This window comes from Phacochoerus africanus, chromosome 1 (assembly GCF_016906955.1).
Source record: "Phacochoerus africanus isolate WHEZ1 chromosome 1, ROS_Pafr_v1, whole genome shotgun sequence".
Lineage (NCBI taxonomy): Eukaryota > Metazoa > Chordata > Mammalia > Artiodactyla > Suidae > Phacochoerus > Phacochoerus africanus.
Genome location: NC_062544.1, coordinates 189320539 through 189343033, shown reverse-complemented (window position 1 = coordinate 189343033; position 22495 = coordinate 189320539). Strand labels below are relative to the sequence as shown.

The window sequence follows — 22495 nt, the reverse complement described above, 5'->3', positions numbered from 1 at the left end:
CAATTCAACCCCTAACTTGGGAACTTCCATATGCTGACCTAAAAACCAAAAAAAAAAAAAAAAAGGTCTAAGTTAAATCCATACTTTCCTTAAAGTCTGACTTGAAAGTCTCAAGAAGGGGTTCTTAATCGGGGTCCTTGGACAGACTTCAGATTGTCCATACTCATACAACTGCAGGCAAAGCTGTATGTACATGAATACTTCTAGAGTTTCCATAGCTTTCATCACTTCTCTAAGGGATAAATGACCTCCCAAAATGCTAAGAACCACTGATTGGTATAAAATAGAAAGAATACTAAAAGCTAACCACTCAAACCATAAGATCCATGCCAAAATTCTAGAAAAGGAATTAGAAGAAATTATTCTACAATATATTAAAGAAAGCACTTTTCAAAGCTGCCACTAACTTATTGGTCATAAGCAAAACTTTTGACCTGGATGATGAAAATGAAACACCCTGGAGTTCCCATCATGGCTCAGCAGTAACAAACTGGACTGGTATCCATGAGGACACGGGTTCAATCCCTGGACTTGCTCATTACATTAAGGATCCGGTGTTGTTGTGAGCTGTGGTATAGGTTGCAGACATGGTTGGATCTGTTGTTGCTGTGGCTATGGTGTAGGCTGGCAGTTGCAACTCCAATTTGACCCTTGGCCTGGGAACTTCCGTATGCCCTGGGTGCAGCTCTAAAAAGACAAAAGGAAAAAAGAAAATGAAACACCCTGGCTGGACTATAGCTGCTTTGGTGAACATTATTATGCTGAGGGAGGTACATAATACACACTTTCTAGCGACTTAATTCTATGAATAAGGAACTTGAGCCCTTATCCTGTACTTTGGTTCTTAAAAAAAAAAAAAGACGGTATAAAACCAGAAAGGTCACTTTAATACAGTAAAAGCTAGATAGTTTCTTCAAGTCCAACTGAAAAACAAGGAACAAATGCTGGCTATATTCATGATTAAAAATATCATCTGTAGTTCTCGTCATGGCTCAGTGGGAACAAAACCGACTAGTATCTATGAGGATGCAGGTTTGATCCCTGGCCTTGCTCAGGGGGTTAAGGATCTGGCTTTGTTGTGAGCTGTGGTGTAGGTCACAGACTCGGCTTGGATCCCGAGTTGCTGTGGTTATGGTGTAGGCCAGCAGCTGTAGCTCCAATTGGACTCCTAGCCTGGGAACTTCCGTATATGTGTGGACCTTAAAAAAAAAAATCATCTTGGCTTTGATATGAAAGGGTGACCATTTGATAAAGCCTAAATAAACAATGAACATACAGTAAATTAAACAACAGCAGCAACAATTTGGCCCTGAAATTAGATTGATACAATTTGTAACTTCTTATAAAATTGAAGGATATTATCTTTTCTTAAGAAATATCAATGAGGAGTTCCTGTCGTGGCTCTGTGGTTAACAAATCCGACTAGGAACTATGAGGTTGTGGGTTCGATTCCTAGACTCGCTCAATGGGTTAAGGATCCAGCGTTGCCGTGAGCTGTGGTGTAGGTCACAGATGTGGCTCGGACCTGGAGTTGCTGTGGCTGTGGCGTAGGCCAGCGACTATAGCTCCAATCAGACCCCTAGCCTGGAAGCCTCCATATGCCACAGGTGCAGCCCTAGAAAAGACAAAAAAAGAACTATCAATGAATAGCAAGATTTCCACTTAATACGTTATTTTAAAAAATTAATTTCTAAGCATTGTTTCATACATGTACAAACTCACAGGCTTCATTTTGGCATTATTCTTGTGAAGCACAAATGGACAGAATTACTGCTAATTATAAGTAGAAAACAAAACCATGGCACTGATGGATTAAACTTCTTATTCAAGGCCATGACCCCTCCCCACCGAACTCTTCCAATATATGAATGATTTATAATCTTGAATCATAATATCAAATTAAGGACACTAAACAAATGATATTTAATACTTTTCTCTTATTAATCAACATGTATGGGATCAGGGAGGGGAAAACCCAAGGCAGAACAATTCAGAGGTAATTATGGAAGAATGGTTAGAATTACATAATAACTTAAGAGGAATTGTTTTATTACTCTCCAGTATGTATGAACAGTATAATCTTCTAATGAAAACCTGCCAAAGAAGTTCCCTCGCTTCTATACTAGTCAGATACGAATCAGACTAGTATCCATGAGGACACATGTTTGATCCCTGGCCTCAATCAGTGGGTTGAAGATCCGGAGTTGCTATGGCTGTGGTGCAGCTCCACACCACATTGTGGCTTTAGCTCCAATTCGACCCCTAGAAATGGAACCTTCATATATTACGAGTGCGGCATCCCCACAAAAAATAAAAAGAAAATACACTCTAGCCAAAAGAAAACAATCTCACCAGAACACAGCTATAACAGGGAGACCAAGATAGTCTTAAAAGAAAGAAAAACTAAGAGAGATCACTGTGAACTTGATAAGATTAGTAAGTGTTTATAAATCCATCAATTACTTTACTGGCTGATGCTGAATAGGGAAAATATTGGAAATAATTGAATTTATAATACTAAAGACTTTCGCTTTAGTATTGTTCATATTTTTCAATTGCTTATAATTATATTATATATATCATAATATAAATTAACTTTTAGCTTAGCCTCTATATGACTTATAAAGATTAGCTCTTATCAAAATAAATGATTTATCTACTGCTTTCAACCATTGGCATATAAAAAGTCCCACAGCTCCCCCCACCAAAATCCAACACAGGTAAATAATAAACACTTACCTGGCATGTTCTTCAGGGAGTTTTCTTTGGCGCTGCATATGAAACATTAAATCTCCTCCATTTACATACTCTATGACAAAGAACAATCTGCAACATAGGAGAGAACACATGAAACCAAGACCAAAATAAGGTGGCATAACTTTGCATTTTAAACACTATAGAGACCAGCCATTCTGCATGATTCACCCTTAAAAAAATTCCAGGAATCTGCCGGAAACAAAGGGTAGTTGGAATAGTAAGCTATTTAATCAGAGAAGATACAAGAAAGTAAACCAGAATGAGAATCATCCTGTAAACTGCTCATTCTGTTCTCAAGCAGTACCACTTGCCATCCAGAGCTCTCATTCCCCCACCCTGATCTTAGCATGTGCAAGAGAAGTCATTTTCAACTGTGATTTAAGGTAAAAGAAGTTAGGATTTATCCCCCTAATTAAACTCTAGGAAACTTTAGGTCCTAAAACTGGAGTCTTGGGGATATTTAAAAGGTTGGATTTCTATTGCCCTAATTACGACCTGGCTTCTTTTTCTTTCCTTTTTTCTCTTTTCCTTTTCTTTCCTTTTTTTTTTTTTTTTTTTTTTTTGCCTGAAGCAGGTAATTTCCTAAAGCTGATCCAATGTCAAACTGATATCACTGATTGGAGTACGAGTAGCAGGAAATTATAAGTATAGGACTGTTGTGTCTGTCTCCATGTGACTTCCACTTCAGGAATTACTAAAGGGTCCTTATTGTGTAATATACCAAAATGTGTAAAGCCCAGTAGTCATCCCATTATCTTTCCATTTTACCTGCTTTCTGTCTGGAAGCAAGAATGCAGCCCAACAAGAAAAGGATGATTGGATGCCTGCTCAAAAACATGCTTCTCAGTCTGTACCCAGTCAATATCCTATTTTAAAATACAAAAGAAGTCTCAGTCACACTGAAATGATAGCATAAGAACTATGATAAATTTGTTCTTACAATTCCCTTACCACAAATGCAATTATTAACTAACTAGGCTAAACAGCAAAAATATTCATAATCATGAAATTATAATTTACATATGAAGAGAAAAATACTAACACTAAATCTTTTAATATTATGAAACAGTCTAGAAAACTTTTACAAAGCTCAAGTACCTTCCCTTGATAATAACATGGTTTGATTTTTATTTAAAAAAAAACTAATAATTGTAATACCTTATATAATCTGTTTGAAGCATGTGTTTAGAAAAGTAGACTGAAATAATAAGGTACAAACATAGAGGTTTTTCTGATATAGTACACTGAAGCCAACTCAACAATTTAGAGGTAATAAAACATCACTGTGCTTACCTCATCATCATTAACGAGCTCTTTTTTCACTACTTTCATTGCATAAATACGATCTGTTTTTTTTAATCGCACCAATAGTACTTTGGCATAACTTCCTCTTCCTATTACTCGGAGCAAATCAAAATCCTGAAGCCCTAAACTGGATGAAGCTTTGCCACTTTCCCTGGTGTTCATTGCCTGTTGAGAACATTTATACCAAAGAGTTATATCTGAAGCATTTTTCATAATACAATATATTTCCAACACCTAGTTATACCTATAACCTTTTTTTTTTTAGGGCTATACCCAAGGCATGTCGAAGTTCCCAGGCTAGAGGTTGAATGAGAGCTGCAGCTGCCAGCCTACACCACAGCCACAGCAATGCAGGATTCGAGCTGCATCTACAACCCACACCAAAGCTCATGGCAACGCAGTATCCTTAACCCACTGGGCAGGCCAGGGATTGAACCGGCGTCCTCATGGATACTAGTTGGGTTCATTACAGCTGAGCCACAATGGAAACTCCTATAATGATTTTTAAAAATACTTTCTGATTTAAGTTTTTAATTATTTTCTTACATCTTTCCAAACAATATAATCTAATTACTCAAAAGGTAGGATGAACTCATGAACTGAGGTCAAAGGGGTGGTACTGGAAATGGAAAGGGAGTGGAAATATAAGAAATGTTAAATTATGTCTTTAAAAGGATCTGATAACTTTTAGGTATGGAGGCAATGGAGAGGCATGAATTTAAAAAATGACACTAATTTTGGTGACTGGGAGATTGGAGGTATCACTGATAGAAAAATAAAGTGAGCACAGGATAAGACTGTTAAAGTTGATAAGATAATGAGTTCAGTGTTTCCTACTGAACTTAGAAGTTAAAAGGGACATTGAGATGACAGTGTCTGCCGGAAGCTTGGTGTATGAAACCTGAGTTAATGAGAGGATACATTCAGATTCATTTTTAGAAGCTACAGGCAGAAAACATGAGGCAGTTCAGCTAATGGAAAATGTTCTTTTTTACACAAATCCAAGGCTTCTCTGGAATGACAAAGTCAGCCTTGTAATTCACTCACAACTAGAAACGGGCTTCCAGTAATTTATAGAGAAGACTAAAGATTATCTTTTATTAGATGCCTGCAAAATCCTCAGCATACCATCAACAGATGTACCCAAGAGAACTAAGTATGAGTTTTCTGAGGTGAAGAGTATCAACAAAAGCAAAGAGCAAATTTTCAGAAAGAAAAAGAAACTAGTAAGCACAAAACAGGAAAAAAAAGATATTATAAAAACTGAAGGAGAATGATGAGTCAAAAGAAAATTGAGAAATAATCTGATGTAGTAACAAAGATAAATAAAAAGAAATGAAAGAAAACAGATTAGACCAGATTGAGAAAGGAGAGAATGTGAAAAGATAAAGCAATGTTTAGACTTTAAATATGATTAACTGGAAACTATAAGAGTGAATCGTATGGAACAGTACCTTCACATAAACAGTATTAAGGATGAATAAAACTATAGAAGCCAGAAAACAGTGGAATGTCACCTTTTAAGGGCCCAAAAAAACCTCCCTGCTGATCTACAATCCTATAGCCTATAAAAATAGTCTACAAAATGAAAGTGAAATAAATACATTTTCAGGCAAAAACTAAGGAAATCCATCACTAGTAGGTTCTCCCTAAAGGAAGTATTGAGTTCTTCAAGAAGAAGAAAGATGATCTCATATAGAAGGCAGGCACACAAGAATGAAAACAGAACAAAAAAGGAAAAATGTGGATAAACCTAAGTAACGGTTGACTGCTTAAAAACACTAACACACACATAAAGAATTTTTAAATTTGACAAAACCAGCACCAAAGCAAGGAAGGGAGTGTGAGTGAATTTAAAGTGTCCTAAGATCCTTGCATATTCTGGAAAATGGTAAGAGTATCAATAATTTTATCAAATTTAGATAATTATGGGTATAAGATGCAATCTCTAGAACCATAATAAAACAGCAAAAGAATGTCAAGCTAAAAGAGGTGAGAAAAAAATAATAATTAACCCAAAAGGCCAGAAAAGTAACATAAATAGATAAGATACAGAAAACACAGTAAAATGGTAGACTTAAACAGCAGTGAGTTGTTAGCTTAAATATATTTACATTAAATGTAAAAATACAGGAGTTCCCGTAGTGGCTCAGTGGTTAACGAATTCGACTAGGAACCATGAGGTTGCAGGTTCGATTCCTGGCCTTGCTCAGTGGGTTAAGGATCTGGTGTTGCCATGAGCTGTGGTGAAGGTCGCAGATGTGGCTCAGATCCTGCATTGCTGTGGCTCTGGTGTAGGCAGGTAGCTACAGCTCCAATTCGACCCCTAGCCTGGGAACCTCCATATGCCATGGGAGTGGCCCAAGAAATGGCAAAAAAGACATACATATATACATACATACATACATAAATGTAAAAGTACATAAATATTTAAACATACTAAATACTAGAACCAAGGACTATCAAACCACAGGGGATGTCTAACTATATGGGTACAGAAAGATCAAAGTAAAAGGGTAAGAAGCTACATGCTATGTAATCACTAACCAAAGAGTGTTGTAGCTAAACTAACATGAGACAAAGTGGCCTGCTGTGGTGGGCTGACTTCTAAGAGGATCCCAGGGATCCCCCCCTCCGAGTATTCACATCCTTGTGTAACCCCCTCCTCGAGTACCGGCGGGACCTAGTGACTTGCTTCTGACAAAAAATAATACGGCAAAAATGAAAGGATGTCACTTCTGAGATTAGGTTGCAAAAAACTGAGTTCTGTTTTGCTGGCATTCACTCTGGATCTTACTGCTTGCTTGCTCTGACTAAGAAGCACTTCCTGTGAGCTGCTCTACATGAGGCCATTTGGCAAGTCCTGCCAACAACCGAGCTAAGAGTGGGAGCAGCTCCTTCCCCAGTCCAGCCTTGAGATAACTGCAGACTTTGCCAGCACATTGACTGCAGCCTCTAAAGGACTTTGAGGCAAGGACCTGGTAAGTCACACTTAGATTCCTGACCCTTAGAAATTATGACATAATAAATTTTGTTGGTTGAAGCCACTAAATTTTAAGGTAATTTGTTATGTAGCAATTACCTAACATAAGGACTTTAAGGCAAGAAGCATTACTACAAATCGAGAAGTGTACTTCTTTATGAAAAAAAGTTAATTCAATATAAGATATTACGATTCTAAATTTATCTGTACTTAGTAACATAGCCTCAGACTATATAAAACAAAAGGTAACAAAACTGAAAGGAACATGTAAATTCAAAATGAAGCCTGTTTGGTTAAAGAGCGAGCACTCAGTGAGGTTTACAGAGGACTGAATAACACTGTTAATACTCAGGTCTTAATTGATCTGTATGGAATACTGCACCTAACAATTACAGAATAATACTTAGGGAATATTTACCAATGTCTCTATGCTTGGTCTTTAAGCAAATTTCAACAAAGTTCAAAAGACTGAAATCACACAGAATAAAATACATTCTCTGATTTGCAGCAAAATTAAGCTAGAAATTAACTTTCTAGTGGGAGTGGGATGAACTGGTAAATGGAAACTATCACATTTAGAATAGATAAGCAGTGAGGTCCTACTGTACACCACAGGTAACTATATCCAACCTCTTGTGATAGAACATGATGGAAGATAATATGAGAAAAAGAATGTGTGTATATATATGTATGACTGGGTCATTTTGCTGCACGGGAATCATCAACACAACATTGTACATCAACTATACTTTAATTAAAAAAAAAAAAAAGAAAGAAATTGACTTTAAAAAAATTCCCAGAGTTCCTCTGTGGCACAGGAGGTTAATGATCCAGCTTGTCTCTGTGGAGGCACTGGTTTGATCCCCAGCCTGATGCAATGGGTTAAGGATCTGGCATTGCTACAGGTATGGCATAGGTCACAACTGCAGCTCAAATTCAGTCTCTGGCCCAGGAACTTCCATATGCTGTGGGTGTGGCCAAAAGAGAAAAAAAATTCCCATGTACTTGAAAATTAACCAGTATACTTTTAAATAATACATGTATCAAAAAATAAATAATAGAGGTTAAGATATGTTTAAAACTGAATGATTAAGAAAGCATAAGGAAATGAGAAATCAGTGCACTAGAAAATAAGGGTTCACCAAATACGAGTCAAAAATCAGCTCTTTCAAAAGACTGATAAATTGATATCCAATTGGCAAAACTGATGAAGAAAAACAGAAACAAACAGTAACTTTTTTTTTGGCTACACCCATGGCATGCTTAAGTTCCTGGGCCAGGTATCAAACACAAGCAACAGCAGTGACAAAGCTGAATCCTTAGCCACTAGGCCACCATGGAACTCTCACAATAACTTTTTATCAGGAGTAAAGGGGATATCATTTCATATGCCCAGAAATTAACAACTTTGTATCGATAAATCTGAAAATTTAGGTCAGACAAATTCCAAGGAATAACACAAACATAAGAAGAAACAGAGAAGTTAAATCGTCCTAGTCTATTCAAATGGAGAATCTAGAATTAAATCCTTCCTTCACATACATAAAAAGCCACAAAAAACAAACCAAAACAAACTGAAACAAAATCCTCCAGGTCTAGACTACATTTCTGGTGAATTTTTTCAAAAATATAAGAAAGAAATAATGTCAATCTTCTAAGAATTCTCCTTGGGAACAGGAAAAATTCCAAAATCTTTTTTTTTTCTTTTTTTTGTCTTTTGTCTTTTTAGGGCTGCACCCGAGGCATACGTAGGTTCCCAGGCTACGGGCTGAATCAGAGCTGTAGCTGCTGGCCTACACCAGAGCCATAGCAATGCAGGATTCAAACCTCATTTGTGACCTACACCAGGTGGTAATGCCAGATCCCTAATCCACTGAGTAAGGCCAGGGACTTAACCCTGGTCCTCATGGATCCTAGTCGGGTTTACTAGCCACCGAGCTACAATGGGAATCCCCCAAATCATTTTTGAGCTCAATATCATCTTGATACCAAAACTTGACAATATACAAAAAGGAAAAATCACAGGTCAACGTCTCAATACTTTTTTTATGCGTTCCTTTGTGGTGCAGTGGGTTAAGGAACAAGTGTTGTCACTGCAGCAGCTTGGGTCACTGCTGTGGTGTGGGTTCAATCCTTGGCCTGGGAACTTCCACACAATATAAAAATAGTAACAGTCATAATTTTTTATGGAGTTCCCTGGTGGAGTAGTGGTTAGGATCCAGGATTGTTACTGCTTGGCACCCATTCAATCCTGGGCCTGGGAACTTAAGCATGACACAGGCATAGCCCAAAATAATAATGTGATAATAATTTTTTTAAAAACCCTAAAATAATTATTAGCAAATCAGATCTACCAATACATAAAGAGAATAAAACATCACAACACAGGGAGTTTTTTCCTAGAAATGAAAAATAGGCTTAACATTTGAAAATTAATGACATTTACAATCAACTCCACGAATGCCATTAAATATTTTTGATAAAATTCAACATCTTTTCATGATGAAGACAAAAATCTTAGCAAACTAGGAACAGAGATAAACTTCCTCATTTTAATAAGGGTATCTTCAAAACAAAAACCTGTAACAAATATTAAACAATGATAAGATATTGGAAGATTTCCCTCTGAAATGTGGAACAACACAGTAATATCTGAGAGCCACTTCTTTTTTGTTTTGTTTTGGTTTGGTTTTTTGGCTGTGCCTGTAGCATGTGTAAGTTCTCAGTCCAGAGACCAAACCTGCACCAGAGCAGAGACTGAGCTGCTACAATAACAATGCTAGATCCTTAACATGCTGTGCCACAAAGAAATACCCATGAGAGCCACTTCTTTTCAACATCATTTTGGCCATCTGTAGAGGTCCTTAACTCAGTAAGATAAGAAAATGGAATAAAATCTCTAAAATTAGAAAACTGCTATTCTTAAGATGGTCATATATGTAAAAATTTAAGAGTATTTTTAGATAAATTATTAGAATAAGTGAATTCAGCAAAGTATCAAGATACAAGACAATTTAGGAAAAAAACTCCTTATTTCCATATAATAACATTAAGTAAACAATTAAAATTTTAAAAGAATACCAGTTCTATCCAATATGAATAGCATAAGAACTTTGAAAACTACAAAACACTGACAGAAATGGAAGAAAACCTAAGTAAATGGAAGAACACATCATGTTCATGTATTGAGGACTTAATATTGTGGATATGACTTTTCCTGGTACTGACTGACAGGTGTGGTTTATTTGATTTTATGGAAACTGGTGAGCTGATTCTACATGGAAATTCAAGAAGCTAGTAAGAATAGCCAAGATTAATTCCCAGAATAAAATAGAAGAACTTTATTAGATATAAAGACTTACTATAAAGCTATAATGATAGCATGATATCAGCACAAGAATAAATAAATGGGGAGTTCCCATCATGGCTCAGGGAAAACCAACCTGACTAGTATCCATGAAGACACAGGTTCCATCCCTGGCCTCATTCAGTGGGTTAAGGATCCGGTGTTGCTGTGAGCTGTAGTGCTAGGTCACAGATGAGGCTTGGATCTGGTGTTGCTGTAGCTGTGGCATAGGCCAGCTATTCAACCCCTAATCTGGGGACTTCCAAATGCCATGGGTGCAAGCCCTTAAAAAAAAAAAAAAAGGACAATAAATAAATAAATAAGTGATGGAAAATGTAAAAGAATCCAGAAATGGATAGTGTGATGGGCATATAATTGATGAAAAGATACCTCTGCAGAGTAATGGAGGAAATATATATTTTCAATATCTTCAATAATCCTGGAAAAGACAGATTTCTTAAACAGGTCCCAAAAACTCTACCCCAAAAGGAATAGACAGATATATTTTACTACATCAAAAATTAAGAACATCTGTTCATCCAAAGATATAGAGTAAGGAGTTTCTGTCATGGCTAAGCAGAAATGAATCTGTCTAGTATACATGAGGATGCAGGTTCAATCCCTGGCCATGCTCAGTGGGTTAAGGATCCAGCAATGCTGTGAGCTGTGGTGTAGGTCACAGATGCAGCTCGGATCTGGTGTTACTCTTAGCTGTGGTGTAGGCCAGCGGCAACAGCTCCGATTCAACCCCTAGCCTGAGAACCTCCATATGCCAAAAGTACACCCCTGAAAAGACAAAAAGAAAAAAAAAAGATATACAGTAAAAATAAAGCCACTGAGTAGCAGAATATACTTGCAGTTTATAGCTGATGAAAGCCTAATGTTGAAGATATACAAAAAAAGAAACACTTAACTAAAGATGATGTCCAAATGGCCAATAAATACAAGGTAGGCACCAAGGAAACGCATATAAAAACTCTAAAAAGCTATCATTACGCATTCAACAGACTGGCTACCATTTAAAAGACACACTATACAAAGTGTTGACAAGTGATGTGGAGCAAATCAAACTTTCATACATTGTTGGGGAAAGTACCTTAGGAAATTCCTTGGCATCATTTAGTAACATGCTCAAAACTCAGGAATTCCACTCCCAGCTATATACCTAACAGAAATGCTTATATATGTGTACCAAACTACATTTACAAGAATATTCATAGCAACATATCATAATAATCCCAATCCAGGGGACTGAAACCAATAGAAAAGGTAAATTGAAACAACAGTGGTAAAAAAAAAAAAAAAAAAAAGAAATACCACTATGTAAAACACGGCTGAAAAGTTCCCTGGTGGCCTAGTGGTTAGGATTCAGCATTGTCACTATTACAGCTCAGGTCACTGCTGTGGCTCAGTTTGATACCTGGCCAAGGAATATCTACATGCTGAGGACAAGGCAGAAAAAACAAAAAATAAACCAAAAAAACCCTCAAAAAAACCCCACAGTTGAACCTCACAAATACAATGTTGAACAAAAGAAACCAGATGCAAAAGAATATACACTGTGCGAATCCATGTATAAAAAAGCTTGGGGGAAAAAAGCAAAACTATCTGTGGTGTTAAGACTGTGATTACTTGTAGGGAGGAGGGAATGTCAGAGACTCCAAGAAGACACAAAGATGGGCCTCTGAGATGCTAGCAAATCCTATCTACTGATCTGAGTGGCTATTACCCAGTGTCCACCCCATGAAAATTCTACTCACTATATATTCATGATTTGTGTACTTTGCTGTATATTATTTTTCAATTTACAAGTGTATTAAGGAGTTCCCATTGTGGTGCAGCAGAAGCAAATCTGACTAGTATTCATGAGGATATGGGTTGGATCCATGGCCTCCCTCAGTGGGTCGGGGATCCGGCGTTGTTGTGAGCTGTGGTGTAGATCACAGACACTGCTCAGATCCTGTGTTGCTCTGTCTGTGGCAAAGGCTGGCAGCTATAGCTCCAATTTGACCCCTAGCCTGGGAACTTCCATATGCTATGAGTATGGCCCTAAAAAAGCAAAAAGCACCAAAAAAAAAAAAAAAAAAGGGTGTATCACAAGTTTTAAGAGGAGTTCCTGTTGTGGTGCAGTGGTTAATGAGTTCGACTAGGAACCATGAGGTTGTGGATTCGATCCCTGGCCTTGCTTAGTGAGTTAAGGACCTGGCGTTGCCGTGAGCTGTGGTGTAGGTTGCAGACGAGGCTTGGATCCTGCGTTGCTGTGGCTTTGGCATAGGTTGATGGCCACAGCTCCAATTCAACCCCTAGCCTGAGAATCTCCATACGCCACAGGAGCAGCCCTAGAAAAGGCAAAAAGACAAAAAAAAAATTGAGGATAAAAGCAAATGAGTCTGTGGTAAACAAGAAATCCAATACATAATAATATTTAAGGAAGTGAGAAACTCCAAAAAGAACAAAAAGCTATAAACCAGGAGTTCCCATTGTGGCTCAGCAGAAATGAATCTGACTAGCATCCATGAGGACTGAGGTTCCCTGGCCTCGCTCAGTGGGTTAAGGATCTGGCATTCCTGTGAGCTGTGGTGTAGGTCGAAGATGCGGCTCAGATCTTGTATTGCTGTGGCTCTGGTGTAGGCCAGTGGCTACAGCTCCTAGTGAACCCCTAGCCTGGCAGCCTCCATATGCCGCAAGTGCGGCCTTAAAGAGTCCCCCCCCCAAAAAAAAAGACCAAAAAAAGGCTATAAAATAGCATCAAGGATCAAACAGAAGGAAACATTAGCAATTCATGGTGCCACAAGAACAGTGACCTTGTCCCTTATTATTAAGAATTTCCTCCTTTGGGTGACTCATTATCAATCAATGAACAAAATATGGAAGATTCAGTTACACTTGTAGGACAGGTTACAAATGCTAACAACCTTAGCAGCATAAAAATACTGTGTAGCTAAAAGAGGAAAGATGGAAGAAAGAGAAGGGATGGAGAGTTCCCGTTGTGGAGCAGTGGTTAACAAATTCGACTAGGAACAATAAGGTTGCAGGTTCCATCCCTGGCCTTGCTCAGTGGGTTAAGGATCTGGCGTTGCTGTGAGCTATGGTGTGGGTTGCAGACGTGGCTCAGATCCTGCGTTGCTGTGGCTCTGGCGTAGGTCAGCAGCTACAACTCCGATTTGACCCCTAGCCTGGGAATCTCCATGTGCCTTGGAAGCGGCCCTAGAAAAGGCAAAAAGACAAAAAAAAAAAAAGAAAGAGAAGGGATGGCTAAAGGAGAGTCAAAGTATTAACTAAAACAGAACAAGAAATTAAGATTGGAGACAAACAGGTAACCAACAGATGTGTTTCAAAACAATACATTAGCAAGGGAATCTGGCAGACAAAACATGTACTGACAATTGTTTTAACTGGGTAATGGCATAGGTGCTTATTATACTATTTATTTTTACTGATATCTGAAATTCCCCATAATAAAAAGGTAACTCAGAGTGAAACATAATACTCCTATCAAACATTGGAAAGGGAAGAGAAAGGCAGGAGGTAGTGTGAACTAATAAACCATTCATGGCCAGAAATATGTAAAGGTGAAAAAAATTGAAAAAGAGATATAACCATTGCAGACACAACTAGAAATGATTAAAAAGGGTTGCTTCTCAGAAGTCAAGGTGGGAGTGGAAGGTGTGAGGCATGATAAATCTTTTTCACTATCACCTTTTTTCAAAAACTTGGTAATCATTTTAATTAAGTACTTTTTTCTCCTTTTTTTTTGCTTTTTAGGGCCGCACTCACAGCATATGGAAGTTCCAGGCTAGGGGTCCAGTGGAGCTACAGCTGCCAGCCTACACCACAGCCACAGCAACTCAAGATCCGAGCTGTGTCTTTAACCCCCACCACAGCTCATGGTAATGCCGGATCCCCAACCCACTGAGCGAGGCCAGGAATCAAATCCACATCCTCATGGATACTAGTTGGATTTGTCGCCATAATGGGAACTCCCTAATTAAGCATTTTAAATTAAACTGTTTTAAAAACTGATAAAATGTTTAATAGGCAGAAAAAAGTTGGAGTTCCCGTCGTGGTGCAGTGGTTAACAAATCCGACTAGGAACCACGAGGTTGCAGGTTCAATCCCTGGCCTTGCTCAGTGAGTTAAGGATCCAGCATTGCCGTGAGCTTTGGTGTAGGTTGCAGACGCGGCTCGGATTCGGATCCCGTGTTGCTGTGGCTCTGGTGTAGGCTGGCAGCTACAGCTCCAATTAGATCCCTAGCCTGGGAACCTCCATATGCTGTGGGAGGGGCCCAAGAAATGGCAGAAAGACACACACACACACACACACACACAAATATGCTTAATCACTTCTATTTTAAATAAAAAATCAAGCCCATAAAATGAAAGGATCTTGATTTTATTTTATTTTATTTTTACTTATTTATTTATTTAGTCTTGTCTTTTTGCCTTTTCTAGGGCCAATCCTATGGCATATGGAGGTTCCCAGGCTAGGGGTCTAATCAGAGCTGTAGCCGCTGGCCTAAGCCAGAGCCACAGCAACGCCAGATCTGAGCCACGTCTGCAACCTTCACCACAGTTCACGGCAACGCCAGATCCTTAACCCACTGAGCAAGGCCGGGGATTGAACCCAAAACCTCGTGGTTCCTAGTCGTATTCGTTAACCACTGACCCAGGCCAGGAACTCCATGGATCTATATTTTAAACAATACTACTGAGTATTCTAAATATCATTCTTAAATACAGAATCTTTTTTAGGTTATGCTATCTCAAAATGAAAATAAGTTATACCATCAGGTTATTTCTTAATTTAAATGATTTTAGTAATTTAATTATTGGATTAAATCAGAATGAAACTCGGAAATTATTAAAAATCATCCCTACATTTTACTATTATGATATAAAATCTAAGCAAGTCAATTTGTCATATCTTTAAACTGTTAAGTGTTGTTAAATAGCTGATGACATAATGTACCATAAGACTAATTAATTATCTTACCTCCTTTTCTTCACCTACTTGGTCCAAACTCTCATGACTTGAAGGATTATATGGAATTACTAAAAGGCCAATTTGGAACATAAAAAAAGGGAGAAAAACATAATATCCATTAGCTGAGTTTGACTTCAAATTTTCTCGGTTTTTATTTCTGAACAAGTGATCATCATTTAAAACTGAATACTTGTTCTACTAACAACAAATTATACATAAATGAGTTAAATTCCAAATTTTTTTTTGTCTTTTATCTTTTTTAGGGCCGTACCCACAGAACATGGAGGTTAGGGTTCCGCCGGCCTACACCAGAGCCACAGCAACACAGGACCCAAGCTGCGTCTGCGACCCACACCACAGCTCACAGGAATGCCAGATCCTTAACCCACTGAGTGAGGCCAGGGCTGCAACCGTGGCATACAGAGGTTCCCATGCTAGGGGTCTAATCGGAGCTATAGCCACCAGCCTATGCCACAGCCACAGCCACGCCAGATCCAAGCTGTGTCTGCAACCTGCACCACAGCTCATGGCAACACCAGATCCTTAACCCACTGAGCAAGGCCGGGGATCGAACCCTTGACCTCATGGTTCCTAGTCAGATTCGTTAACCACTGAACCATGACAGGAATTCCCCAGCTATACATTTAAGGTTTTGTATCTACTAGATATTTGCACACACATGCTCCTTTTCGAATTTTCTATACAGCATCTCTATATCTTTTATACAATTGTTTTTAAATTTTACGGCCACACCCGAGGCATATGGAAGTTCCCAGGCCAGGGACTGAATAGGAGCGACAGTTATGACCTACACCCCCAGCTGTGGAAACAATGGATCCTTTAACGCACCGTGCAGGGCCAGGAATCAAACTCTCCACTCTGCAGCCACCCAAGCCACTGCAGTTGGATTCTTAACCCCCTGTACCACAGCAGGAACTCCCTTAGTTGTCTTTTTAAAATGTCAAATGTACAGCTTAAATATTATGACTGATGTTAAGATTACAAAATATAGTTACCTAACTTTTATTTAGGAAGAATATAATGTTTTTAAATTTAGGTGAAAGATTCACAAAAAGGAGTCTTTAAATGATACTTGTGAGCAATGGTTCATGCCAGTGTCATTCTTACCTGTCTGTGCATGGTCTGAATGCATGGATGACTGGTCCATGGGCATCATTGGTTCCTATAATCATTTGCAAAGATAGAGTAACTTAGTGAACTATTTTTAAATCTCAATACCTCTCTATAAATCCAAAAACAACATTTTTTTTTTGTCTTTTTGTCCTTTGAGGCCTGCACCCACAGCATATAGAGGTTCCCAGGCTAGGGGTTTAATCGCAGCTGTAGTTGCCAGATCCTTAACCCACTGAGCGAGGCCAGGCATCAAATCTACATCCTCATGGATGCTAGGCAGATTCATTAACCACTGAGCCATGACAGGAACTCCAGAATATTAAAATTTAAATTTGAAAGAATACATCTTAATAAGTGAGAATTATATTACTATATATAATTTACTTTTATTATATGAAACCATACATCATTCCTATGAATGAGGTAATGTTAGTCACATTTTACTAATCACAGAATAAACAAAAAACTGATTTCAGACCATCAATTAGAAATCAAATTCAACTGCTGTATACTCTGATTTATTTCTCCTCTACACCACCTACTCTTCCTTTGAGCTCCAAATACTCACTTTAAGTCTTTGGCAAAAGGAGTCTTAGTACAGAGTTATTTAGCTGATGTCAGAAAGAGACTTCAAGATGTCTATAAACGTTTTGAAATTATATGTAAACTTAATGGGTTTCTCACTTTCCGAAGATTCTCAAAGGGGCCACTGACCCGAAAAAGGAACAGAAATACCCTCAAGAAAGTAACTGCCAGTAATGTCAAGAACAATGCTAATTCAAACCAAAATGTTACTTATTCATTAAGTTTGGGACCAATTTTAATGAATACCAGGAGGAAAGGGTAAACTTGAGAAGCAGCTTTAGTTAAAGAGTTATAATTTTAAGGCTGCTTTAAAGATAAACTCATGAGTTTTTCAATATGTTCAGCACCCATCCTAAAATACCAGTATAGTCACCAACGCTGTCCCTTTTTCCCTCTACATTTATGAACTCACACAAGTCATTCCATCACCTAAGAATGCTCAAGAATATCAACAGTAACTTGGATAAATTATGGTCACAATTTCTGGCTTCTGCTTTTCATTAAGATTGGATTTTTACCTCCCTTTTTGTAAATTTATATGAACTAGCTAAATAATTCTACTACCAAGCCACTAATAATAATCCACTTTCACAACATCCAAAGAAGGTACTACAGATAAACATGGTATAATCACTCTAAGAGATAACTTAGAAAAATAAGACTTTTAAAAAACGCATATCCCAGAGTTCCCTGGTGACTCAGTGGGTTAAGGATCCAGCATTGTCACTGCTGTGGATCAGGTCACTGTTGTGGCGCAGGTTCAATCCCTAGCCTGGGAACTTCCGCATGCCACAGGTGTGGCCCCAAACAAAAACAAAAACGTACATCGTTTAACCCAGTAATGCTACTTTTGGATTCTTAAGGAAATAATAAGATTCACCAGGAAGTTCATTATGATTTTCTTTATAAGCAAATTTAGAAAACAACTTAAATTTTAATTATGGGGAACACATCAAATTATAGTATAGACACATAAAATACTATGCTAAAAATGATGAAGATATAAAAAGATCAAAATAAAATGTTCAATGAGAAAAATGTGTTAGAAAATAGTACACATATGATCTCACTTTTGTTAAAAAGTATTTAAGAGAACAAAACATGGAGTTCCTGCCATGGCACAATGGGATCAGTGGCATCTCTATAGCACCAGGACACAAGTTCGATCTCCAGCCTGGCACAGTGGGTTAAAGGATCTAGTACTGCCACAGAGGTCATAACTGCGGATCTGATCCCTGGCCCAGAACTCCTTCTGCCTAAGTGCAGTACTAAAAAAAAAAAAAAAAAAAAAAAAAAGCCAAAAAAAAGTCTATGCATATAAATTTGCATAGTTCTGAAAGAATATACACCAAAAGACAACGACCTTTAGATGGTAGATTTCATGGGAGATTTTATTTAATTTTTCTTTATTCATCTTTATTCTCCATTTTTTCTATAACAAACATGTTTTAATTTCATATTTAAAATAGAAAGTGAAAAATGAAAAATTTTAATTGCAAATACTCCCCAGTAATCTCACACGTTACACAGCATATATAACGCATCTGACTCTTCTTACCTGAACTCTGCTTAGTACAGATGTTAGAATAATGGAAGCTATAAACTAAACAGTTAAAGAAGAGAAAAATATCTTTTAAATGGTTCTCCCTACATCATCCTAATTTAGACCAAAGGATTTTGTAGCAGATCAAAGAATTTAACCATATCCTACAAGCAAATTTGTGATAATTCCCAAATTCACAGTATGTTAACTGGACTAATGTGTTTCTCCCCACATTCTATAACAACACTGTTGAGCTGTGATTCCTTAACACACCTCTATTTTAGCCCTCTGCTCTAGCAGTATTATCAAAAATGCTCTGTTAAAAAAAAAAATTAGATAACTGTCTTACCGGTGGCAAAGAATGTCGCCCACATTCAATTGTGACAAGTTTGTGGCACTTCTTGTGAACCAGGAGTTTGCAATTGATGCATTTATATCCCTGACGTCCAAGGCCCCATATTCGATCAGTGCAGATGGCACAGTGGGCACGCTGGAGAGAGTAATTCAATAATGTCTTATTAACAAAAAAAAGGGTCATAATCATTTCCCAACAGTTTGCTCATGAAATAGTGAAAATAAGTAGCTTTCTTCTCTAACTCAATTTCCTTCATCATACATAACTTTTCCAAAGCTATGGTGGTCACAGGAAAATAAACAGAAAAGAGAGCTTGCTTTAAAGAGAATGAAATTTTCAACCATGTCATTTTGTCTAAGAATTTTTAGTCTTCACATAATTAAGTTCAGAGTAATAACAATAGGAAATGTGAATTAAACCTGAAAAACATACAGCAGAAAAAGCTGTGCAAGGACCCCCAAGCAAACAAACCTTCCAGGTTGTTTAAGCCAAACCCCTGTGCTGTTAAAGAATGATACCTAAGGTGACCTCATTTCAAAGCTTTTTAATTATCAGTGCTCCTGGAAGAGGAATTTGGGGATTTCAGTGGTAGCGTCTATTTACATTAATGAATTGAGAACACAACACTAGTTTTAAAATGGAAATGGAATCCATATATTTGTAGTCATCAACAGTAGTTAAAAACATGGACTTCTGGAGACAGACTGCCTTCAAACCTTGGCTCTGCCACTTACTAGTCATGTCATCTTGAGCAAGTTATTTAACGACCCCAAACCTCACTTCTTCATCTATAAAATGGAAATATATGGTACCTATCTCACAAGGTTGTTGTAGGGATTAAATACGTCACTATAAGTATTTGGAAAAGTGTCTGGGACACAGTGAAAGCCAGATAAATGTCTGCAATTATTTTCTGAAACAGTGAAAACTAAAATTACAACAGTAAATAGTTTGTAAAATAAACCTTATTTTCTAGCTGTCTTGATATACATTTTAAAAAAATCCAACACTCATACAGCTACCGTAATCATATAATTATATCCAATTTGGAACATTTTTAAGAATCAAGGAGATGGTATTAAAAATTACTGAAGACAACAGATGTACTGCCCCAAGCAAACTGGGAATTTTAGGTCACTCTACTTCTTCCTTTAGAAGAAAATAACAAAACTAACTTAGTTTCACATAGGGAGGGAAAAAGACAGATTTCTTATATTACTAATATTCAGCAAACTAAGATTTACCCTGTTGAAACGCTTGGCTTGAAAAGTGTGGCCATTTGCACAATAAAGCTTTCTCCAGCGGCGTGCACCTCGGCGGTAGATGGACTCTGAAGAGAGATTAAAAATGTTTTAAAAAGAATAAGTGTGAATATAAGTTACTTTATATTTGTGATTTTTTTCATGATACTCGCTGCAAGAAAAAAACATATACTGATAAAAATCTGAAAGTGAAAAAAGTAGATTCAAGAGACTAGATGAAAATAAAGCTCATAGAGTATAAATGTTTGACTATTATTGCTTTTCTGTTTTTTAATTTTCCCCTAATTTTCAATTTTGAAAAAAATTTTAAGCCCACAGAAAAGCTGGAAGAACAATAACCACCTCCATCCTTCACCTAGATTTATCAATTACTATTATTCTGCCACATTTGCTTTCTCTCCTCTCTAGGAAAGCAGACACATTTTTTTCTGAATCATTTAAAAATCAATTGTAGGCATCATAATGCTTCACCCTTAAGTACCTAAGTATCCACTGCCTGAGATCAAGGACTAAACCTATTTAACCTCATTAACCACAATACCATTACCATGGTCTTAGAAAATTAACATTAATTCAATATCACCTAATATACAATTCACATGTAAATTTCCCTATTTTCTTGAAAAGTGTCTTTCATAGAAGCTTTCTTTTTCCCTCTAAGATCCAATCCAAATTCAGACACTGAATTTCATTGCTACATTTTTTTGGTCTCCTTCCTTGTATGTTAAACATTCACTCTGTCTTATTTATGTTGTTTTTCATGATGTTGACTGTTTTTTTTTTCTCTTCTTTTCTAGGGCATATGGTCACCCTAGGGCATATGGAGTTTCCGAGGCCAGGGATCAGATCTGAGCCACAATGCCAGGATCCTTAACCCACTGCTCCAGGCCTGGCATTGAACCTACGTCCCAGGGCCCCCAAGATACCATTGATCCCACTGAACCACAGCAGGAGCTCTGTTGACTGTTTTGTTAAAGAGTCTAAGCAGATATTTCATATTATATCCTACATTCTGAATCTGTCTGTCTCTTCACTAGAGTCAAATCTATTATAAGCCTGTAATAATACACTTCCCAGATTAAAAAAAGGATTACCAAATTAAAAAGTAATCAATACTTTTGGCAAAAATAATACATAGGCGTTACGTATTTCTTACTGCATCACCTCAAGAAATACATAGTCAGTGGTGTTGGTGGTATAATGGTGAGCATAGCTGCCTTCCAAGAAATAAACAAACGTGAGAGTGCCGACTCTCACTAGGTGTTCAATCACTCTTTTCGAGGCAGTGATGCTAGCTAGTTATCTTCCTTATAAAGGTACCTTTTTGTAAGTACACTATAAAGGACATTCTTAACCATGGTTTTTAATCTTTTTTATTTTTATTTATTTTTTTGCTTTTTAGGGCTGCAACCAAGGCATATGGAAGTTCCCAGGCTAGGGGTCTAATTGGAGCCGTAGCTCCCAGCATACGCCACAGCCGCAGCAACGTGGTATCCGAGTTGCATCTGCGACCTACACCACAGCTCATGGCAATACTGGATCCCAGACTCATTAACGGAGGCCAGGGATCAAACCCATGTCCTGTCCTCATGGATACTAGTCAGATTCATTTTCACTGCACCACAAGGGGATCTCTGATTTTTATATTTTAAGAATAATTTTCCAGGAGTTCCCATCGTGTTTCAGTGGAAACGAATCTGACTAAAATTCACGAGGACGCAGGTTCGATCCCTGGCCTAGCTCAGAGGGTTCAGGATCTGGTATTGCCGTGAGCTGTGTTATACGTCGCAGATGCAGCTCAGATCTGGCATTGCTGTGGCTGCGGTGTAGGCCGGTGGCTATAGCTCCAATTGGACCCCTAGCCTGTAAAACTCCATATGCTGTGGGTGTGGCCCTAAAAAGACAAAAATTTTTTTCTTAAACAAACTACAAGGTACCATGAGATCAAATCAAGTCCACCCATGTGATTTTGGTTAAGTCAATCACTATTATATATCTTGCTTATTTGTCATTAATAGTAATATTCCACAGATTTCTACACTCATATTTTAAAGCAGATGTAGCATTGAGTCTATTTAAAATTTAAGATAGAAAAATATAGTTGAAATGAATTAGAAATGTTGAGACAGCATAATACAGAACCTTAAATACAGATGCTTTTATTTTTAATTATTTATTCTGTTAGAGAAGTAACCAAAGCAGAAAGTTTCTGTTAATAATATATATATATAGGAGTTCCCG

The 22495-nt window shown here is 37.6% G+C and overlaps 1 protein-coding gene across 1 annotated transcript in view; it reads right to left on the bottom strand.

Annotated features, from left to right (window-relative positions):
* The window catches only part of PRKCI (protein kinase C iota), an 81496-nt gene that overhangs the window by 19134 nt on the left and 39867 nt on the right, over positions 1–22495 (bottom strand). The window contains exons 5-11 of the mRNA XM_047786357.1: positions 20237–20322; positions 18987–19127; positions 16504–16558; positions 15385–15443; positions 4051–4227; positions 3526–3623; positions 2740–2826 (exon numbers count right to left, since the gene is read on the bottom strand). Coding sequence (XP_047642313.1) covers positions 2740–2826; positions 3526–3623; positions 4051–4227; positions 15385–15443; positions 16504–16558; positions 18987–19127; positions 20237–20322 — 703 coding nt within the window. The remainder of the gene's footprint in view (positions 1–2739; positions 2827–3525; positions 3624–4050; positions 4228–15384; positions 15444–16503; positions 16559–18986; positions 19128–20236; positions 20323–22495) is intronic.